Source organism: Sprattus sprattus, assembly GCF_963457725.1.
Source record: "Sprattus sprattus genome assembly, chromosome: 3".
Lineage (NCBI taxonomy): Eukaryota > Metazoa > Chordata > Actinopteri > Clupeiformes > Clupeidae > Sprattus > Sprattus sprattus.
Genome location: NC_137922.1, coordinates 28,521,737 through 28,539,998, shown reverse-complemented (window position 1 = coordinate 28,539,998; position 18,262 = coordinate 28,521,737). Strand labels below are relative to the sequence as shown.

At 43.8% G+C, this 18,262-nt stretch overlaps 1 protein-coding gene across 3 annotated transcripts in view; it reads left to right on the top strand.

Annotated features, from left to right (window-relative positions):
• Positions 1–6,294: 6,294 nt before the first annotated feature.
• dnpep (aspartyl aminopeptidase) overlaps positions 6,295–18,262 on the top strand; it is a 20,479-nt gene continuing 8,511 nt past the window's right edge. The window contains exons 1-9 of one of the 3 annotated variants that reach the window (XM_080833805.1): positions 6,295–6,394; positions 6,891–6,981; positions 7,650–7,738; positions 8,830–8,943; positions 11,324–11,449; positions 11,653–11,777; positions 12,644–12,728; positions 13,014–13,121; positions 13,421–13,498. In XM_080833805.1, coding sequence (XP_080689931.1) covers positions 6,389–6,394; positions 6,891–6,981; positions 7,650–7,738; positions 8,830–8,943; positions 11,324–11,449; positions 11,653–11,777; positions 12,644–12,728; positions 13,014–13,121; positions 13,421–13,498 — 822 coding nt within the window. In that variant the 5' untranslated portion in view covers positions 6,295–6,388. Of the gene's footprint in view, positions 6,395–6,463; positions 6,512–6,890; positions 6,982–7,649; positions 7,739–8,829; positions 8,944–11,323; positions 11,450–11,652; positions 11,778–12,643; positions 12,729–13,013; positions 13,122–13,420; positions 13,499–18,262 lie in introns of those variants that run through there. The other 2 variants (XM_080833806.1, XM_080833807.1) reach the window with 2 other exon arrangements.

The following is an 18,262-nucleotide window of genomic DNA, read 5'->3' as shown; positions in this document are numbered from 1 at the left end:
TGAAAAAAAATTGACTGTAAGATGAAAAGTAGATTTTTGGTGAATATTTGAAATACGCATGCTTGGCTAATTGCTAGGGTGTTTCTCAAGTCTGCCTCTCTGCCCCTGCCCCTCTGGTCTTGCGCGCGTGTGCGCTCCAGATTCTCTCTCACACACACACACACACACACACACACACACACAGGGACAGGGACAGGCTCCTTTGACACGCGCAAGCACACACACACAACATTTAAGGAAATGTAGGGATGACCACACCCCTTCTCACTCTTAGCTTGAAGCCATGGCCCTTGAGGATCTACAAAGTAATGCATTTGAAATGTAATATCCCATTGGCAAGTCTGCAGCATGGATTTTTCTTTACAGTGACAAATTGTCACAAAAATACATTTTTCCCTGGTTCGCAATGTCTGGAGGAGGAAACCGCCATCGCTTCTTGCAGCTATATTTGTAGGCTTTCTTATTAGGTTTCCTCCGGTAGGAGGTAACCTATTGTTATCGTAGGTATTATTATTCTTGTACCATGGGAGTCAATGGCAGCCCCTATAACCATATGGTAACTTTTTGTGAAATTTGGCACACTCATTAAGGACAGTCCCTTCTTCATTCACACCAAGTTTCATGGCTCTCATTACACCACTCTAGCGCCACCAACAGGGCAAAGTTGGACTTTTGTAACACACACAACTTTTGAACCGTATGACCGATTTTCAAAAATGAGGTACCATTGGATTCCCTGGATCAAGACGAATTAAACCCACCCCATGGCGTCAATTTCCGGTTATATAGATTTTCCGCTATTTCCGGTTTTATCAAAAACCTTTGAAAGCCTACTCCTCCTACAATTTTTGGCAAATCTTCTTCAAAATCACCAGAGATGATCTCCAGACCTAGCCTCACAAAAGTTACTTTTTAGAATTTTGATCCTCACAACCGTTTGTCCGGTACAGCCACTCAAATTCAGCAGAAAAGTCGCCAAACAGGAAGTGAGGTCATATCTTGGCAAATCTTTGACAAATCAACACCAAACTTGATATGTCACTGGAAGACACTACAACATGTTGCCATGTGCAAAGGCAACTTCATATCTTGAAAAATGATTGATATAAAGCAAATTGGATAGATTGTTAACGCTAAAACAATGCTTTACACATCAACAGGTCAAAAAGTGATAATCTGATTGAATCACAAGTTCATGTGAAGACACTTGAGAATGTTTAGAACACAAATCTGAAAAAAATTTGACTGTAAGATGAAAAGTAGATTTTTGGTGAATATTTGAAATACGCATGCTTGGCTAATTGCTAGGGTGTTTCTCAAGTCTGCCTCTCTGGTCTTGCGCGCGTGTGCGCTCTAGATTCTCTCTCTCACACACACACACACACACACACACACACACACACACACACACACACACACACACACACACACACACACACACACACACACACACACACACACACACACACACACACACACAGGGACAGGCTCCTTTGACACGCGCAAGCACACACACACATCATTTAAGGAAATTTAGGGATGACCACACCCCTTCTCACTCTTAGCTTGAAGCCATGGCCCTTGAGGATCTTCAAAGTAATGCATTTGAAATGTAATATCCCATTGGCAAGTCTGCAGCATGGATTTTTCTATACAGTGACAAATTGTCACAAAAATACATTTTTCCCTGGTTCGCAATGTCTGGAGGAGGAAACCGCCATCGCTGCTTGCAGCTATATTTAGGTTTCCTCCGGTAGGAGGTAACCTATTGTTATCGTAGGTATTATTATTCTTGTACCATGGGAGTCAATGGCAGCCCCTAGAACCATATGGTAACTTTTTGTGAAATTTGGCACACTCATTAAGGACAGTCCCTTCTTCATTCACACCAATTTTCATGGCTCTCATTAGACCACTCTAGCGCCACCAACAGGTCAAAGTTGGACTTTTGTAACACACGCAACTTTTGAACCGTATGACCGATTTTCAAAAATTAGGTACCATTGGATTCCCTGGATCAAGACAAATTAAACCCACCCCATGACGTCAATTTCCGGTTATATAGATTTTCCGCTATTTCCGGTTTTATCAAAAACCTTTGAAAGCCTACTCCTCCTACAATTTTTGGCAAATCTTCTTCAAAATCACCAGAGATGATCTTCAGACCTAGCCTCACAAAAGTTACTTTTTAGAATTTTGATCCTCACAACCGTTTGTCTGGTACAGCCACTCAAATTCAGTAGAAAAGCGGCCAAACAGGAAGTGAAGTCATATGTCAGCAAATATTTGAGTGAAATTTACGCCACAGGGTGTGTTTAATTTGTCTTGATCCAGGGAATCCAATGGTACCTCATTTTTGAAAATCGGTCATACGGTTCAAAAGTTGCGTGTGTTAACACAAGTCCAACTTTGACCCGTTGGTGGCGCTAGAGTGGTATAATGAGAGACATGAAACTTTGCATGAATAAAGAAGGGACGGTCCTTAATGATTGTTCCAAATTTCGCAAAATGTTACCATATGGTTTGTCCGGTTCATCCACTCAAATTCAGCAGAAAAGCGGCCAAACAGGAAGTGAAGTCATATCTCAGCTAATCTTTGAGATATCAACACCAAACTGGTATGTCACTTGGAAGACACCACAACATGTTCCCATGTGCAAAGGCAACTTCATATCTTGAAAAATGATTGATATAAAGCAAATTGGATACATTGTTAACGCTAAAATAATGCTTTACACATCTGCATGTCAAAAAGTGAAACTCTGATTCAATCACAAGTTCATATGAAGACACTTGGGAATGTTTAGTACACAAATCTGAAAAAAAGTTGACTGTAAAGTGAAAAGTGGATTTTTGGTGAATATTTGAAACATGCATGCTTGACTACTTGCTAGGGTGGTTCTCTATAGAATGTCTCTCTGTCTCCTCATCCGCGCGGCTCCTAAATCTCACACACGCAGTCTCCCCTTAACACACGCGCAGGCTTTGTTTTACGCACACACATTCTCACAGACACACAGCTTGCTGTCACACACATACATTCTCACAGACACACAGGGTAAGCGCACACACACAACCTCCACTCAGTCTAAACTTCAAGGCAAAAGCATTGTAAATGTTGGATTTGAAATGTAATATCCCATTGGCAAGTCTGCAGCATGGATTTTCTATACAGTGACAAATGTTTTTTTTCTTCCCCTGGTTCGCAATGTTTGAAGGAGGAAACCGCCATCGCTGCTTGCAGCTATATTTAGGTTTCCTCCGGTAGGAGGTAACCTATTGTTATTGTAGGCTTTCTTATTATGTTGCTGCAATGGGAGTCAATGGCAGCCCCTAGAACCATATGGTAACTTTTTGTGAAATTTGGCACACTCATTAAGGACAGTCCCTTCTTCATTCTCACCAAGTTTCATGGCTCTCATTACACCACTCTAGCGCCACCAACAGGTCAAAGTTGGACTTTTGTAACACACACAACTTTTGAACCGTATGACCGATTTTCAAAAATGAGGTACCCTTGGATTCCCTGGATCAAGTCGAATTTAACCCACCCTATGGCGTCAATTTCCGGTTATATAGATTTTCCGCTATTTCCGGTTTTATCAAAAACCTTTGAAAGCCTACTCCTCATACAATTTTTGGCAAATCTTCTTTAAAATCACCAGAGATGATCTTCAGACCTAGCCTCACAAAAGTTACTTTTTAGAATTTTGATCCTCACAACCGTTTGTCCGGTACAGCCACTCAAATTCAGCAGAAAAGCGGCCAAACAGGAAGTGAGGTCATATGTCAGCAAATATTTGAGTGAAATTTACGCCACATGGTGTGTTTAATTAGTCTTGATCCAGGGAATCCAATGGTACCTCATTGTTGAAAATCGGTCATGCGGTTCAAAAGTTGTGTGTGTTAACACAAGTCCAACTTTGACCCGTTGGTGGCGCTAGAGTGGTATAATGAGAGACATGAAACTTTGTAATGTCATATGTCATATGTCAGCATTTATTTGAGTGAAATTTACGCCACATGGTGTGTTTAATTCGTCTTGATCCAGGGAATCCAATGGTACCTCATTTTTGAAAATCGGTCATGCGGTTCAAAAGTTGCGTGTGTTAACACAAGTCCAACTTTGACCCGTTGTTGGCGCTAGAGTGGTATAATGAGAGACATGAAACTTTGTATGAATAAAGAAGGGACTGTCCTTAATAATTGTTCCAAATTTCACAAAAAGTTACCATATGGTTTGTCCGGTACAGCCACTCAAATTCAGCAGAAAAGCAGCCAAACAGGAAGTGTCTCAAATCTCAGCTAATCTTTGAGATATCAACACCAAACTGGTATGTCACTTGGAAGACACTACAACATGTTCCCATGTGCAAAGGCAACTTCATATCTTGAAAAATGATTGATATAAAGCAAATTGGATACATTGTTAATGCTAAAATAATGCTTTACACATCTGCAGGTCAAAAAGTTAAACTCTGATTCAATCACAAGTTCATATGAAGACACTTGAGAGTGTTTAGTACACAAATCTGAAAAAAAGTGACTGTAAGATGAAAAGTAGATTTTTGGTGAATATTTGAAACATGCATGCTTGACTACTTGCTAGGGTGGTTCTCTATAGAATGTCTCTCTGTCTCCTCATCCGCGCGGCTCCTAAATCTCACACACTCAGTCTCCCCTTAACACACGCGCAGGCTTTGTTTTACGCACACACATTCTCACAGACACACAGCTTGGTGTCACACACATACATTCTCACAGACACACAGGGTAAGCGCACACACACAACCTCCACTCAGTCTAAACTTCAGGACAAAAGCATTGTAAATGTTGGATTTGAAATGTAATATCCCATTGGCAAGTCTGCAGCATGGATTTTTCTATACAGTGACAAATTGTCACAAAATTACATTTTTCCCTGGTTCGCAATGTTTGGAGGAGGAAACCGCCATCGCTGCTTGCAGCTATATTTGGATTTGTGTTTAGAGTTTTAAGAAAATTAGGTATGCTTTCAAAAAATGTGTGTAAGCAATTGAGAAAAACTGTAAACGGCATCATATCCCCCAGCATACCCTAACCCATCATATCCCTCAGCAACAAATGTGTGTGTGTGTGTGTGTGTGTGTGTGTGTGTGTGTGTGTGTGTCTTTGTGTGTGTGTGTGTGTGTGTGTGTGTGTGTGTGTGTGTGTAAAGGGCAAGTCATCATTCTAATTATTCCTTTGCAACTAAGCAACAGTCGAAAACAAACAAACATAAGCACTTGCATGTCATATGCTGTGTTGTGCTGTGTGCATATGTGTGTGTGTGTGTGTTTGTGTGTGTTGTGCTGTGTGTGTGTGTGTGTGTGTGTGTGTGTGTGTGTGTGTATGTGCTTTATGCGTGTATGTGTGTGTGTATAGGCTACAGCTATAAGTTTTAAGAAAATGGGGTATGCTTTCAAAAAATGTGTGTAAGCAATTGAGAAAAACGGCAAACGCCATCATATCCCCCAGCATACCCTAACCCATCATATCCTTCAGCAACAAATGTGTGTGTGTCTGTGTGTGTGTGTGTGTGTGTGTGTGTGTGTGTGTGTGTGTGTGTGTGTGTGTGTGTGTGTGTATGTGCTTTATGCGTGTATGTGTGTGTGTGTGTGTGTGTGTGTGTACATATGTTTGTGTGTGTGTTGTGCTGGGTGCATATGTTTGTGTGTGTGTGTGTGTGTGTGTGTGTGTGTGGGTGTGTGTGTGTGTGTGTGTACATATGTTTGTGTGTGTGTGTGTGTGTGTGTACATATGTTTATGCGTGAATGTGTGTGTGTGTGTGTGTGTGTGTGTGTGTGTGTGTGTGTGTGTGTGTGAGAGAATGTGTTTGTGTACGTACATATGTTTGTGTGTGTGCTGTGCTGGGTGCATATGTTTGTGTATGTGCGTATGCATATGTGTGTGTGAGTGTGTGGGTGTGTAGGCTACATATGTTTGTTTGTGTGTGCGTTTGTGTGTGCGTTTGTGTGTGTGTGTGTGTGTGTGTGTGTGTGTGTGTGTGTGTGTGTGTGTGTGTGTGTGTGTGTGTGTGTGTGTGTGTGTGTGTGTGTGTGTGTGTGTGTGCGCGCGCGAATATGTTTGTGTGTGTGTGTGTGTGTTCCTTTGTTAAGCTGTTTCCTTGTTCAGACTCTTACAGTTGTGAACATCTTAGCGCTTTTGCGAATAATACTAGTATTTACAGCAGGGACTTGATTATATAATTCCAATTGCATTTATCTCTCCACACCGCTAGAGGGCAGTGTGAGGTATTGCAGTGAGTTTTGCACCGAATTTGCATCCTTGATCTATTGCTTGTGCTTCCTTGAAACTCCCCTAGCCTTATGCAGCCGGCTTCAGAGTTTTGAAGTATAGTTAAACATTGATGCAGGTGAGCTTTTTGAGTCTTTATAGCCTCGACTGACTAAAGGTTTTCCGTTCCTGATTTACCAGGTGAAGTCGCTTGTTCTACTGTGGTTTTGGCGTGAAGATACACGAGTCCATTGTGGTGATTTGATTTATACTAATCTGATTAATTCGCTGTCACTTGTCTTTCTCGGTTTTACTGAAAATGATCCGTTAACGGCTTGATTTCCTAACGCAATCGTTGTGATGATCTCGCTTATGCCTCATTCTTTAGCAAGAAGAAGTTGTCACTGTCAGCTTCAAACAAAGACGATGTCATCACTGATCAACTCCTACTTACAGTGTTTTTAAGAATGCCGATCTGTGCAGGACTGTTCAACCGCCTACAGTTCAAATGCACACCTGAGCCGTGCTGTACTAACTGCTTTACCTCTGTCTCTGTACCTCTCTCTCTCTCTCTCTCTCTCTCTCTGTGTGTGTGTGTGTGTGTGTGTGTGTGTGTGTGTGTGTGCACCTGACAGTCACTCATCATGAAGAGCTCAAAGGAAGCCGTGCAGACCGCTGCCAAAGAGTTCCTGACCTTCGTGAACCGGGGAGTGTCACCCTACCACGGTAAGCAATATGGCCTCCCGTGACGACCTAGCAGCGGCTCCCCGTGGGACGCCATTAGCCGGTTCATAGCAGGATGGGGATGCTATAGGCACGAGAGATCATTATGGGCTGGGATGGGGATGCTATGTGCAAGAGAGATAATTTGTAATAGTGTTTGAGGAACAGTCTGACACGTGCTGATTCACTAAGGACATGTCAAGCACCCGTGTGTTCTCTGTGTGTGTGTGTGTGTGTGTGTGTCTGTGTGTGTGTGTGTGTGTGTGTGTGTGTGTGAGAAACGTGCTGATTCACTGAGGACATTTGTGTTCTCAGTATGTGTATTTGTGGTTGAATAAGAGTCTCTGGTGGACGTTGATCCTGAGATAAGATGCAGGCCAGTGATCCAGACAGATTCTGAGCTGATACACACCTGCACCTTTGCACCTGGAGCTGGAGCTGGAGCGTGTGTGTTTGTGTGTGTGTGTGTGTGTGTGTGTGGACCATGACATGAATGCACTAACTCAGGATGGCAGCTTTCTCTTCAGGTTATATGGTCAGTCATCCATGTGCTCTCTCTCTCTTCCACTCTCTCTCTCTCTCACACACACACACACACACTCTCTTTCTCCCACACACACACACACACACACACACACACACACACACACACTTCCCTCTCTCTTCTGCAGTGGTGGATGAGTGTAAGTCCCGTCTGCTGAAGGCAGGCTTCACGGAGCTGAAGGAGGCCGAGCACTGGGACATCCAGCCATCCAACAAAGTAGGCTCTGTGTGTGTGTGTGTGTGTGTGTGTGTGTGTGTGTGTGTGTGTGTGTGTGTGTGGTACAGGGTTCATTAACTGCTTATCACAGAGTCGGCAGTTTTAACTCTGTTTTGATCTGCCGGTATCACACATCAAACCTGCATCATATCTGATTTCTCTTTGGTAGACACCCAGTGACACTCCATAGTCTGTCTCTGTCCGTTTTAGTGTTTGTCTGTCTGTCTGTGTTAATGTCTGTCTGTGTTAATGTCTGTCTGTTTTAATATCTGTCTGTCTTTTTTAATGTCTGTGTCTATCTGTCTGTTTGTCTGTCTTAATGTCTGTCTGTGTTTTAATGTCTGTATGTCTGTCTGTCTGTCTGGCTTAATGTTGTCTGTGTCTGTCTGTATACATGGGTAGCAACCGATAACGTAATAACGGCCAATAACGTAATAACGGCCAATAATGTAATAATTTAAATGTAATAAAACCAATAACGTAATAAACTGCCATTGATGTAATAAAGTTGCTGAGCCAATAACGTAATAACTTTTGGCCAATAACGTAATAACTTATTACGTTATTGGCCGGTTATTACGTTATTGGCCTTGCATTAAAAAAAAACTTTGAAAATGTAATAACTGAGCCAATAATGTAATAACTGAGGTATCACTTCATTTTATCTTCAATATCTGGACAGAAAGTGTTCCACTTAGCCTTAATATTGCATCTTGCAACTGATGCTTAAATATCCGACCTTACAGACACCCTTCCAGCCTCAACCCCCCCTCAACAGGAGGCCTTACAGGAGCAATTTAGAGTCATTTTGGATTAATATGTCACCCTTAGGGTTCTGTTAAAGTACTCTGTGTATCCAACGCTGTGACCATGCAGGCGCTTTGATGGAGTCTTTCTAAGTTCTGCATTGCAGTTTTCTGTATGGTATTGCAATTCACTGCCGGAACGCTAGGGGTTGCGGGAATAATCTGACCAGGTTATCGGTTGCTATGTCTGTGTGCCGTGATGTCTTTATACATGTCTGTCTGTCTTGATGTCTGTCTGTCTGTCTAACTCCTCTGGTCCTGACTTCCTGTTTCTCCCTGTGTCAGTACTTTGTGACCCGGAACTACTCCTCCATCATAGCGTTTGCAGTAGGTGGCCAGTATCGCCCTGGCAACGGCTTCTCCATGGTGGGCGCCCACACTGACAGCCCCTGCCTGAGGGTGAGTAGACCCCCAACACACACACTCACTCACTCACTCACACGGCCCCGACACACACACACACACACACACACACACACACACTCACTCACTCACACACACCCCCGACACACACCCACCACACGTCTGACACACACACACACACACACTCACTCACTCACTCACTCACTCACTCACTCACTCACTCACTCACTCACTCACTCACACCCCCGACCAGGGCTTTGAACCAGAATTTTTTTCCCAATTGGTTCGTTCCGAACAGAAACAGTATTTTAACGTTTCCAGTTTTCGTTTCAACCCTAAAATTGACGTTCCTGAACCGGTTAGAACAAAAAATTAAAGTTCCTGAACCGGTTAATAGCGTTCCATGTCAACTGCGGGACATTCAAATAAGTAGGCTGATCATGACTGTAATTCTGACATTTTGTAAGTATTATACATGAGTTAAGACAAGGAAAATGTATGTTATGTTGTTTATTGGGCAAACAAAACATAACAGCATTTGGCCAAACCTCATCAGGGCCCAATCAGTGATTTTTTGTCAACAGAGACAATACAAATATTACAAAACTACAACTGTATCTACATACATCCCTAAATGTTGCATTTGGATTTGTTAGTCGCGGGGTCAAATGAATAATGCTGCCGTGTAGGATTCTCGCAATATCTTCCCATCTGAACAAAAAAGTTAAAATGCTAAATATGAGAACTACCGTATTAGCCTACGTTTTAAATAAAGACTTAACAAACTAGGGTAGGTTATGCTGGGCAATAGCCAGGTAGTATACTGCCAATGCTAACTGTCCAACTTAACTATAATTTTATTTACTTGACCCTGCAGATTTTTACAACATAGCCTATAGAATTCCTCTTCAAAAACAAACATGTGTGAGAAAGTTGGTACAATATTTACCTCTTCTTAAGATTGAGTTTGAGAGACTGGTGGCTACAGCTTGTGCATAGATTTGATCCGATAAGGCTACTACCTGTCGGCGCGCAGGCAGGGTTCTCTATCTAAGTGAACGACCGGAAGTGAACATCACCAATCATATTGCATTTAGGAATCTTGTGAAAGAACGAAAAAATAACGTTATTAACCGGTTACCATTATTTTAGGTAAACGATTCTGATCCGGAACATAATTTTTTTTAAAGTTTCTGGTTTCGTTTCTGTTCCTAGCAAAACATCAAAAGTTTCTGGTTTTCGTTTTCGTTCCGTGAACCGGTTCAAAGCCTTGCCCCCGACACACACCCACCACACTTCTGACACACACACACACCCCCGACACACACCCACCACATGTCTGACACACACACGCTGACTCACTCACACACACACACACTCACTTACTCACTCACTCACTCACTCACTCACTCACTCACTCACTCACTCACTCACTCACTCACTCACTCACACCCCGGACACACACCCAAGACACGTCTGACACACTCACTCACTCACTCACTCACTCACTCACTCACTCCCGACACACACCCACCACACATCTGACACTCACACACATTCACACTCACTCACTCACTCACTCACACACACACACACACACACTCACTCATTCCCGACACACACCCACCATACGTTTGACGCCCACACACAAACACCCACCACACGTCTGACAAACACACCGACACACACACACAAACATACTCTAGGTCTGACAAATGTCCGACTTGAGACCAGAAGAGACCATCTGTGGAGCAGCAGTTGGTGATGACAATCCTGGAAGCCTTTTGGAAATTAAAGGGGCTTTTTTTCCCCCAAGACACAAGCAACCACACATGCGTCAGTAAATTAGTAACGGAAAGCTTGGTCACTTATTTGGTGTCAGTGTAAGTGTGTTGTGGCAGAGCGCCCTCTACTGGCCAGCAGCAGCATTCATCTGGACTGGGATGTAAAGGGACCGGTGTAACATGCCACGGGCGGGACTTTACCTGGGGTTAAAGGGGCCTAGGCCAATATTATACTCCGGGGTTTAAATTGGCCTAGGCCAGTTCATACCCCCTCAGGCCAGATTATACCCCCATGATATCAGTAGTGTTGAGTGATCCAGTGGGGAAAATACATTTTTGAACCCCTGCCAAATTCGCAACTTTGGCCACTTGTAAAGAAATGTGAGATCTAGAATTGTAATGGTACGTCTATTTTAACAGTGAGAGACAGAATATCAACAAAATAATTCAGAAAACTGCATTTTATAACATTTGACTTTATTTGCATTTTATATTTCATATTTTGAAAAGAAATACTTATTTTCCCCACTGTATACACAAGAATGACTTAATTTTTCAACATTTTATTGTGGGTTCAGCTTTGTAGGGTAAGTTAAGTGAGAAAGCTAACTGACTTAAATCCTAAAACTCAGGTGAAACCCCGCTCTAAGAAGACTCGGCTGGGGTGTCTGCAGGTGGGAGTGGAGTGTTACGGTGGAGGCATCTGGAACACCTGGTTTGACCGTGACCTCACCATCGCCGGCCGTGTCATGGTCAAGGTACCGCACACACACATGCACGCGCACGCACAGGCACACACACACACACACACACACACACACCAGCTCCAGGTGCAAATTTTGTGCTATTCAGTCATTAAAGGTCATACATAGTATTTTGTGTAATTCATGAGTTTGAATCCTTTTGTGTGTGTGTGTGTGTGTGTTTTGTATAATTCCTGTGTGTGTGTGTGTGTGTATAGAGCGGTGGTAAGCTGGTGCATCACCTTGTGCATGTGCCACGCCCCATCCTGAGGATCCCTCACCTGGCCATCCACCTGCAGAGAGACATCAACGACTCCTTCGGCCCCAACAAGGAGAACCACCTGTGAGTGTGTGTGTGTGTGTGTGTGTGTGTGTGTGTGGGGGGGGGTTCTTATCATTCTTGTGTGTGTGAGGCAGACAGACCAAGAGGGGGAGAGAAAAAAGAAAGAAAGGGATGAGAGCGAGAGAGGTGATAAACAGACATCAACAAGTCATCAGATTACAGTGTGTGTGTGTGTGTGTGTGTCTATGGAATCAGATCAATGCCATCAATATTTTGTATCTGTAATATAGATTTTGTATCTGTAATATAGATTTTGTATCTGTGAAACCATCTACACTTTCAAAACCTATTTACAGATACGGATTTCAAATACAAAATGTATCTACACTTTCAAAAATTATCTTCACTTTCAAAATCTATTTATAGATACGGATTTCAGTTACGAATTATGCCAGTGTTTTTACGTCCTTTGTAAAGAGCCAATCAGCACTTTTGGCAGATTTTCTAAAGCGCCAATCAACACATTGTATCCTGTACTGACTAGCCAATCAGCGCTAGCTTGCTGGGGCCCAATGTGTTGATTGTCGCTTTAGAAAATCTGCCAAAAGCGCTGATTGGCTCTTTAGAAAGGACGTAAAAACACTGCCATAATTTGTATCTGAAATCCGTATCTGTAAATAGATTTTGAAAGTGAAGATAGTTTTTGAGTGTAGAAACATTTCGTATTTGAAATCTGTATCTGTAGGTTTTGAAAGTGTAGATGGTTTCACAGATCTTTATTACAGATACAAAATATTTATGGCATTGATCTGATTCCATATGTGTCTGTGTGAGTCTGTGTGTGTCTGTGTGTACCTGTGTGTGTATGTGTGTGTGTGTGTGTGTGTCTGTGTCTGTGTGTGTGTGTGTGTGTGTGTGACACACAGAGTTCCTCTCCTGGCCACAGCTGTTCAGGAGGAGCTGGAGACTGGCTGCAGTTCCACAGGAGACGCCTGCAACGCCATGACCACAGTATGACTCACACACACACACACACACACACACACACACACACACACACACAGCCATAGGTACACAACCACACCCAGGTACACACACACACACACACACACACACACACACACTTATACACGCACACACACACACACAGTTTTACACACACACAATGATACTCACTGCCATCTGATCCACAATCTCTGATGGTCACTCACACACTGTCATGCATACACTTTGGACACACACACACACACTCTCACACACACACACACACTTCCCTCTTGTCTGTGTGTGTTGCAGGCGGAGAAGCACCAGTCAGCACTGATGAGTGTGTTGTGTGCGGAGCTGGGGGTGGAGCCAGATGCTGTGCTGGACTTTGAGCTCTGTCTGGCCGACACCCAGCCCGGGGTAAGCCCCGCCCCTTTCTGACCCCTGCTCTTCAACATACTGAGCCCCGCCCCTATCTGACCCCGCCCCTCTCTGACCCTTCCCTTTAACATACTTATCCCCGTCCATCTGACCCTTATCCTTTAACATACTGAGCCCCACCCTCTCTGACCCGCCCCCTATCTGACCTGGCCCTTTCTGACCCATACTGACTGTGTCACGGACTTCTAGTCTTTCTAATTCATCCTGTTTGCCTGAGTGTATTAGTTTATTTGTTTGTTTGTGTGTGTTTGTGTGTGTGTGTGTTTGTGTGTGTGCAGGCCATCGGTGGTGTGTATGAGGAGTTCATCTTCTCACCCCGTCTGGACAACCTGCACAGCTGCTACTGTGCACTTACGGTGTGTATATCCAGAGACGTGTGTGTGTGTATCCAGACGTGTGTGTGTGTGTGTGTGTGTGTGTGTGTGTGTGTGTTTTAAGGAAATTGAGGACAACAGTGGGGTTGCAGTAGTCTATAGGTTAGATGGCAACCTCTTCAACATCAGGAGGCTGCAAGCAACCACCAAGCTGCAGAGAGTGAGGGTCCTTGAGCTGCAGTATGCAGATGACTGCGCTCTTGTGGCTCACACTCAACAAGACCTCCAGGCTGTCCTGGATGCAGCTGTGAAGGCTTACAGCAGGATGGGGCTGACCATCAACATCGCCAAAACTGAGGTAGTCTGCCAGTGGAGCACCAGCATCTCATCCGCACCACCCATCTTCAGCATCTCCGATAAAAATCTGGCTGTAGTACCATCATTTAAATACCTGTGAAGTATCCTCTCTGAGGACAATCACATTGATAGTGAGGTCCAGAACCGAATCCAACACGCATCAGCTGCCTTTGGGAGACCCAGGCGCCATGTCTTTCAAAACAAAAACTTATATCTACATACAAAGATATCTGTGTTCCAAGCTGTCTGCATTACAGCCCTCCTCTACAGCTGTGAAGCCTGGGTCACTAACAGCCGCCATGTTTGGTCCCTGGAGCACTTTCACATCCGCTGTCTCCAGCGCATACTAGGGATCACCTGGTGTGACCGAGTGCCACATACCGAGGTCCTCAGGTGGGCAGGCTGTAGGAGCATGGAGGCCACCATCACCCACCATCAGCTACGATGGCTGGGGCACCTCATAAGGGGCCGATCACACAGGACGCGACTTTTAAAAGCGCGTCGCTAGCAAAACCATTGTTTTCCTATGGTACGGCGCGCCTTTCATGTGCGCCTTTTAAACGCCGCGCCTCGCGCCTTTCTGGCAGTTTAAAGGCGCGCCTAAAAGTTAAAATATTCTCAACTTTAAGCGCAAGGCGCGGAGTCGCACATTTTAGCAGTTTATAACTATGAGGAATTGTACAGCTCCAGATGTAAGAATTATTCGAATTCTATACAGCGGACACATGCGTGGACCTGCGTGAGCAACCAATTGGCCGTCTCTACACTATGCCTTTTATAAATGCCTTTAAAACAAATAGGCTAGCTGGCTAGCTAACTGTAGGCACCACTCCACAGGCGCATAGGCGCTTTTCCCCAGGCGCATCTTGCCAACGCGCTTTCTATGCGACTGCGCTTATAAAAGTCGCGTCCTGTGTGATCGGCCCCTAAGGATGCCCCTCAATCGGCTGCCTCACAAGGTGCTGTATGGACAGCTCGCCCAAGGTCAACGCTCTGCTGGAGGGCAGAAGAAGCGCTACAAAGATCAGAGAAAAACAAGTAGAAAAAAGTGTAACATCAGACCTTGGGAACTGGAGGGCTTGGCTGCTGACCGTAACACCTGGCGTCAGATGTGCCAAGACAGGACCAAAGTACTAGAGGAGGACAGGACAGCCAGGAGACAGGAAAGGCGAGACAGAAGGCACAACAGAAAAATAACCCAGGTTGCCAGTACCACCACTAATACATACACATGTCCCACCTGCGACAAGACCTGTGGATACAGGATAGGACTATACAGCCACCAGAGAACTCGTTGAGTGTCAGAAGTGGACGTCATCATCGGCCTCGATGGACAACTGCAAGCATTCAGACAGGCTTAGATGTGTGTTTTTGTGTGTCCGTGTCCGTGTCCGTGTCCGTGTCCCGATTTTTCCTTTGGGATTACAAGTACGGATAATACATTTGAGGAGACATACAGTGGGGAAAATAAGTATTTGAACCCCTGGCGATTTCACAAGTTTGGCCACTTGCAAAGAAATGTGTGATCTATAATTGTAATGGTAGGTGTATATTAACAGTGAGAACAGAATATCAACAAAAAAATCCATAAAAATGCATTTGATGCAAAAAAATAAGTATTTGAACCCCCAAAACTGACTGACAAAAATGACTTAGTACTTGGTGGAATAACCCTTGTTGGCAAGCACAGACGTCAGACGTTTCTTGTAGTTGGTCACCAGGTTTACACACATCTCAGGAGGGATTTTGGTCCACTCCTCTTTGCAGATCCTCTACAAATCTTTAAGGTTGCGTTTTCAATGGGAGCAGTTGAGGGAATGAGGTTCAAGCCCAATATTCCACGTTACATGGCCCCATCCATAGTCCCCTTGATGCGGTGGAGTCGTCCTGTACCCTTGGCAGAGAAACAGCCCCAAAGCATGATGTTTCGACCTCCATGCTTGATGGTGGGTATGATGTACTCTTGGGGTCATATTCAGCATCACCCCCCCTGTCAAACACAGCAAGTCGACTTGATGCCAAAGAGCTTGATTTTGGTATCATCTGACCACATTCTGTCTCCCAATCCTCCTTAGAATCATTCAAGTGTGCAATGGAAAACTTCAGATGGCCCTGTACATGCGCTTCCTTGAGCAGGGGGACCTTGCGAGTGCTGCAGTACTTCAAAAAATTACGGCGTGGTGTGTTGCCAATGGTTTTCTTGGTGACTGTGGTCCCAGCTGCCTTGAGATCATTCACAAGCTCCCCCTGTGTAGTTCTGGGGTTATTCTGCGCCTTTCGAATGATCACTGATACTGAACGAGGGGATATCTTGCATGGAGCCCCAGACCTAGAGCGATTAACATTTGTTTGGTGTTGCTTCCATTTAGGAATAATCGCACCAATAGTTGTCTGCTTCTCACCAAGCTGCTTGCCAATGGTTTTGTAGCCCATTCCAGCCTTGTGCAGGTCTACAATCTTATCTCTGACGTCCTTGGACAACTCTTTGGTGTTGCCCATGATGGTGAGGTTGAAGGTGTGAAGAATGATTCTTTGGACAGGTTTCTTTTATAAACGTCACCAGTTGAGATCAGGTGTACCTTGTTAGACCTAATGAGGACTAATCTGTTTGCTTCTTGGTAAAATAACTGGTCATTGTGAGCCAGAATTATTGCTGTTTGCTTGGGGGTTCAAATACTTATTTTTTGCATCAAATGTAAATAAAGTCATAAATGTTATAAAATGCAGTTTTCTGAATTATTTTTGTTGATATTCTGTTTCTCACTGTTAAAATACACCTACCAATACAATTCTAGTCACATTTCTTTGCAAGTGGCCAAACTTGCGAACTGTGTAGGGGTTCAAATACTTATTTTCCCCACTGTAAGTGCTCCTCCACCTCGAGCGTGTGTGTGTGTGTGTGTGTGTGTGTGTGTGTGTGTGTGTGTGTGTGTGTGTGTGTGTGTGTGTGTGTGTGTGTGTGTGTGTGTGTGTGTGTGTGTGTCTGTCTGCTCTATACAGATATCATCATCTGAGATGTTATAATTCAGCCAAGTCTCAGACAGTGGCAGTGGCGGCTGGTGACATTTTTTTGAGGGGGGGCGCAGTTTGGCGGCGCGGTTTAAATAGCTCTCCACAGTGAGAAGAAAACAGGTTTTGAGTAGAATATTTGCAGTGATGGGCAAGCTTCTTGATATTTGTAGTGAGCGAAGCTATCAGCTACTCTACAATACATTCAGCTTCACTACACAGAAGTTACACCTCATAAAGAAGTAGCAAGCTAAGTTACAAAAACCTGTCAAAAGTAGTTTGATAATTTAGTAGCTACTTTCAGTTAAACAAACTGCATGCCAATTCAATGCATATATCATGCATGATCAACACAACTGTCAGTCAGATAAAAACGGTAAATTAAATTCAATCACCTGTACGTGTGTTCGTATGTTTGTGTTGGATGTCATTATGTTGACAGGAACTTTTCTTTGGCATTTTCCCAATTCGACTCCCTGAGCAGAGAGCACAGACTTCCTTTATTTCTACTTTATTTTATTTTAACTTTCATCATCTCTAGCTGTATCTGAATATCCACAGCATTCTAGTTATCCGGTTGTCTAGAATGTGCATGCAAACTACCCATTTAAAATTAATTAATTCTTAATGTATGAGCAGCGTCTGTTGTACTTGAAATTACGATACCTAGCTTTTCACTAGTCTCCACTAAAGTGACGTACTGCTTAATTTGTCTGTTTGATGGATACAGGGAATGTATGAACATTAGAAAGGTCCAGGATACATTCTTTCGAGGACACTACTGCGCTACTTGATCAATAAAAGAGCTTAGCTACTGAAAAGTTACTTGGTTTTGTAAATATCAACGTTACTGCCAACCAAGCTACTAGTTAAGCTAGTAGCGTCGCTACAAGCATTACTCACTGAACAGCCCAGCTCCGGTCGAGGTACGTCCTCCCGTGGTCAGTGCTTAAATCCATACATTCTGGTCCCATGTCTTTAAGTCTCTTCTTATCGACATCTGATCGTCGATTAAAAGGTATTCCACGAATAGATACTAAGGAGTTTTCAGTCACCATACTCTCAGATTCCAATTCTCTGCTAGCCTAGCTATGGTGCTCCGGTAGATATGTGATATTTAAATGAGATGTGAGGGAATAACAAAAGGTCTCTGATTGGACAGTCCTGTCAGGATGATATATAAGAAGCCCTGTCATTGGCTGTGGGCGCAAGTGATGTGCGCCCCGGGCTCGAACTGTCATCCGCTAATGAGAAGCTGTCCTTGCTCAAATGTTCCTGCCCCTTTTTTTGGCTCCCATAGACTTCCACTTGGCCGGCGCCCACAGGGAGGAGTGGCTTCTCTCTCAATGATAACGAATGGCAATATATAATATTTGGTCACATTTAAGTGTTTTTTGACATGAGCTTACGGTCTCCGGCACACATTTAACGCTTTAAAAC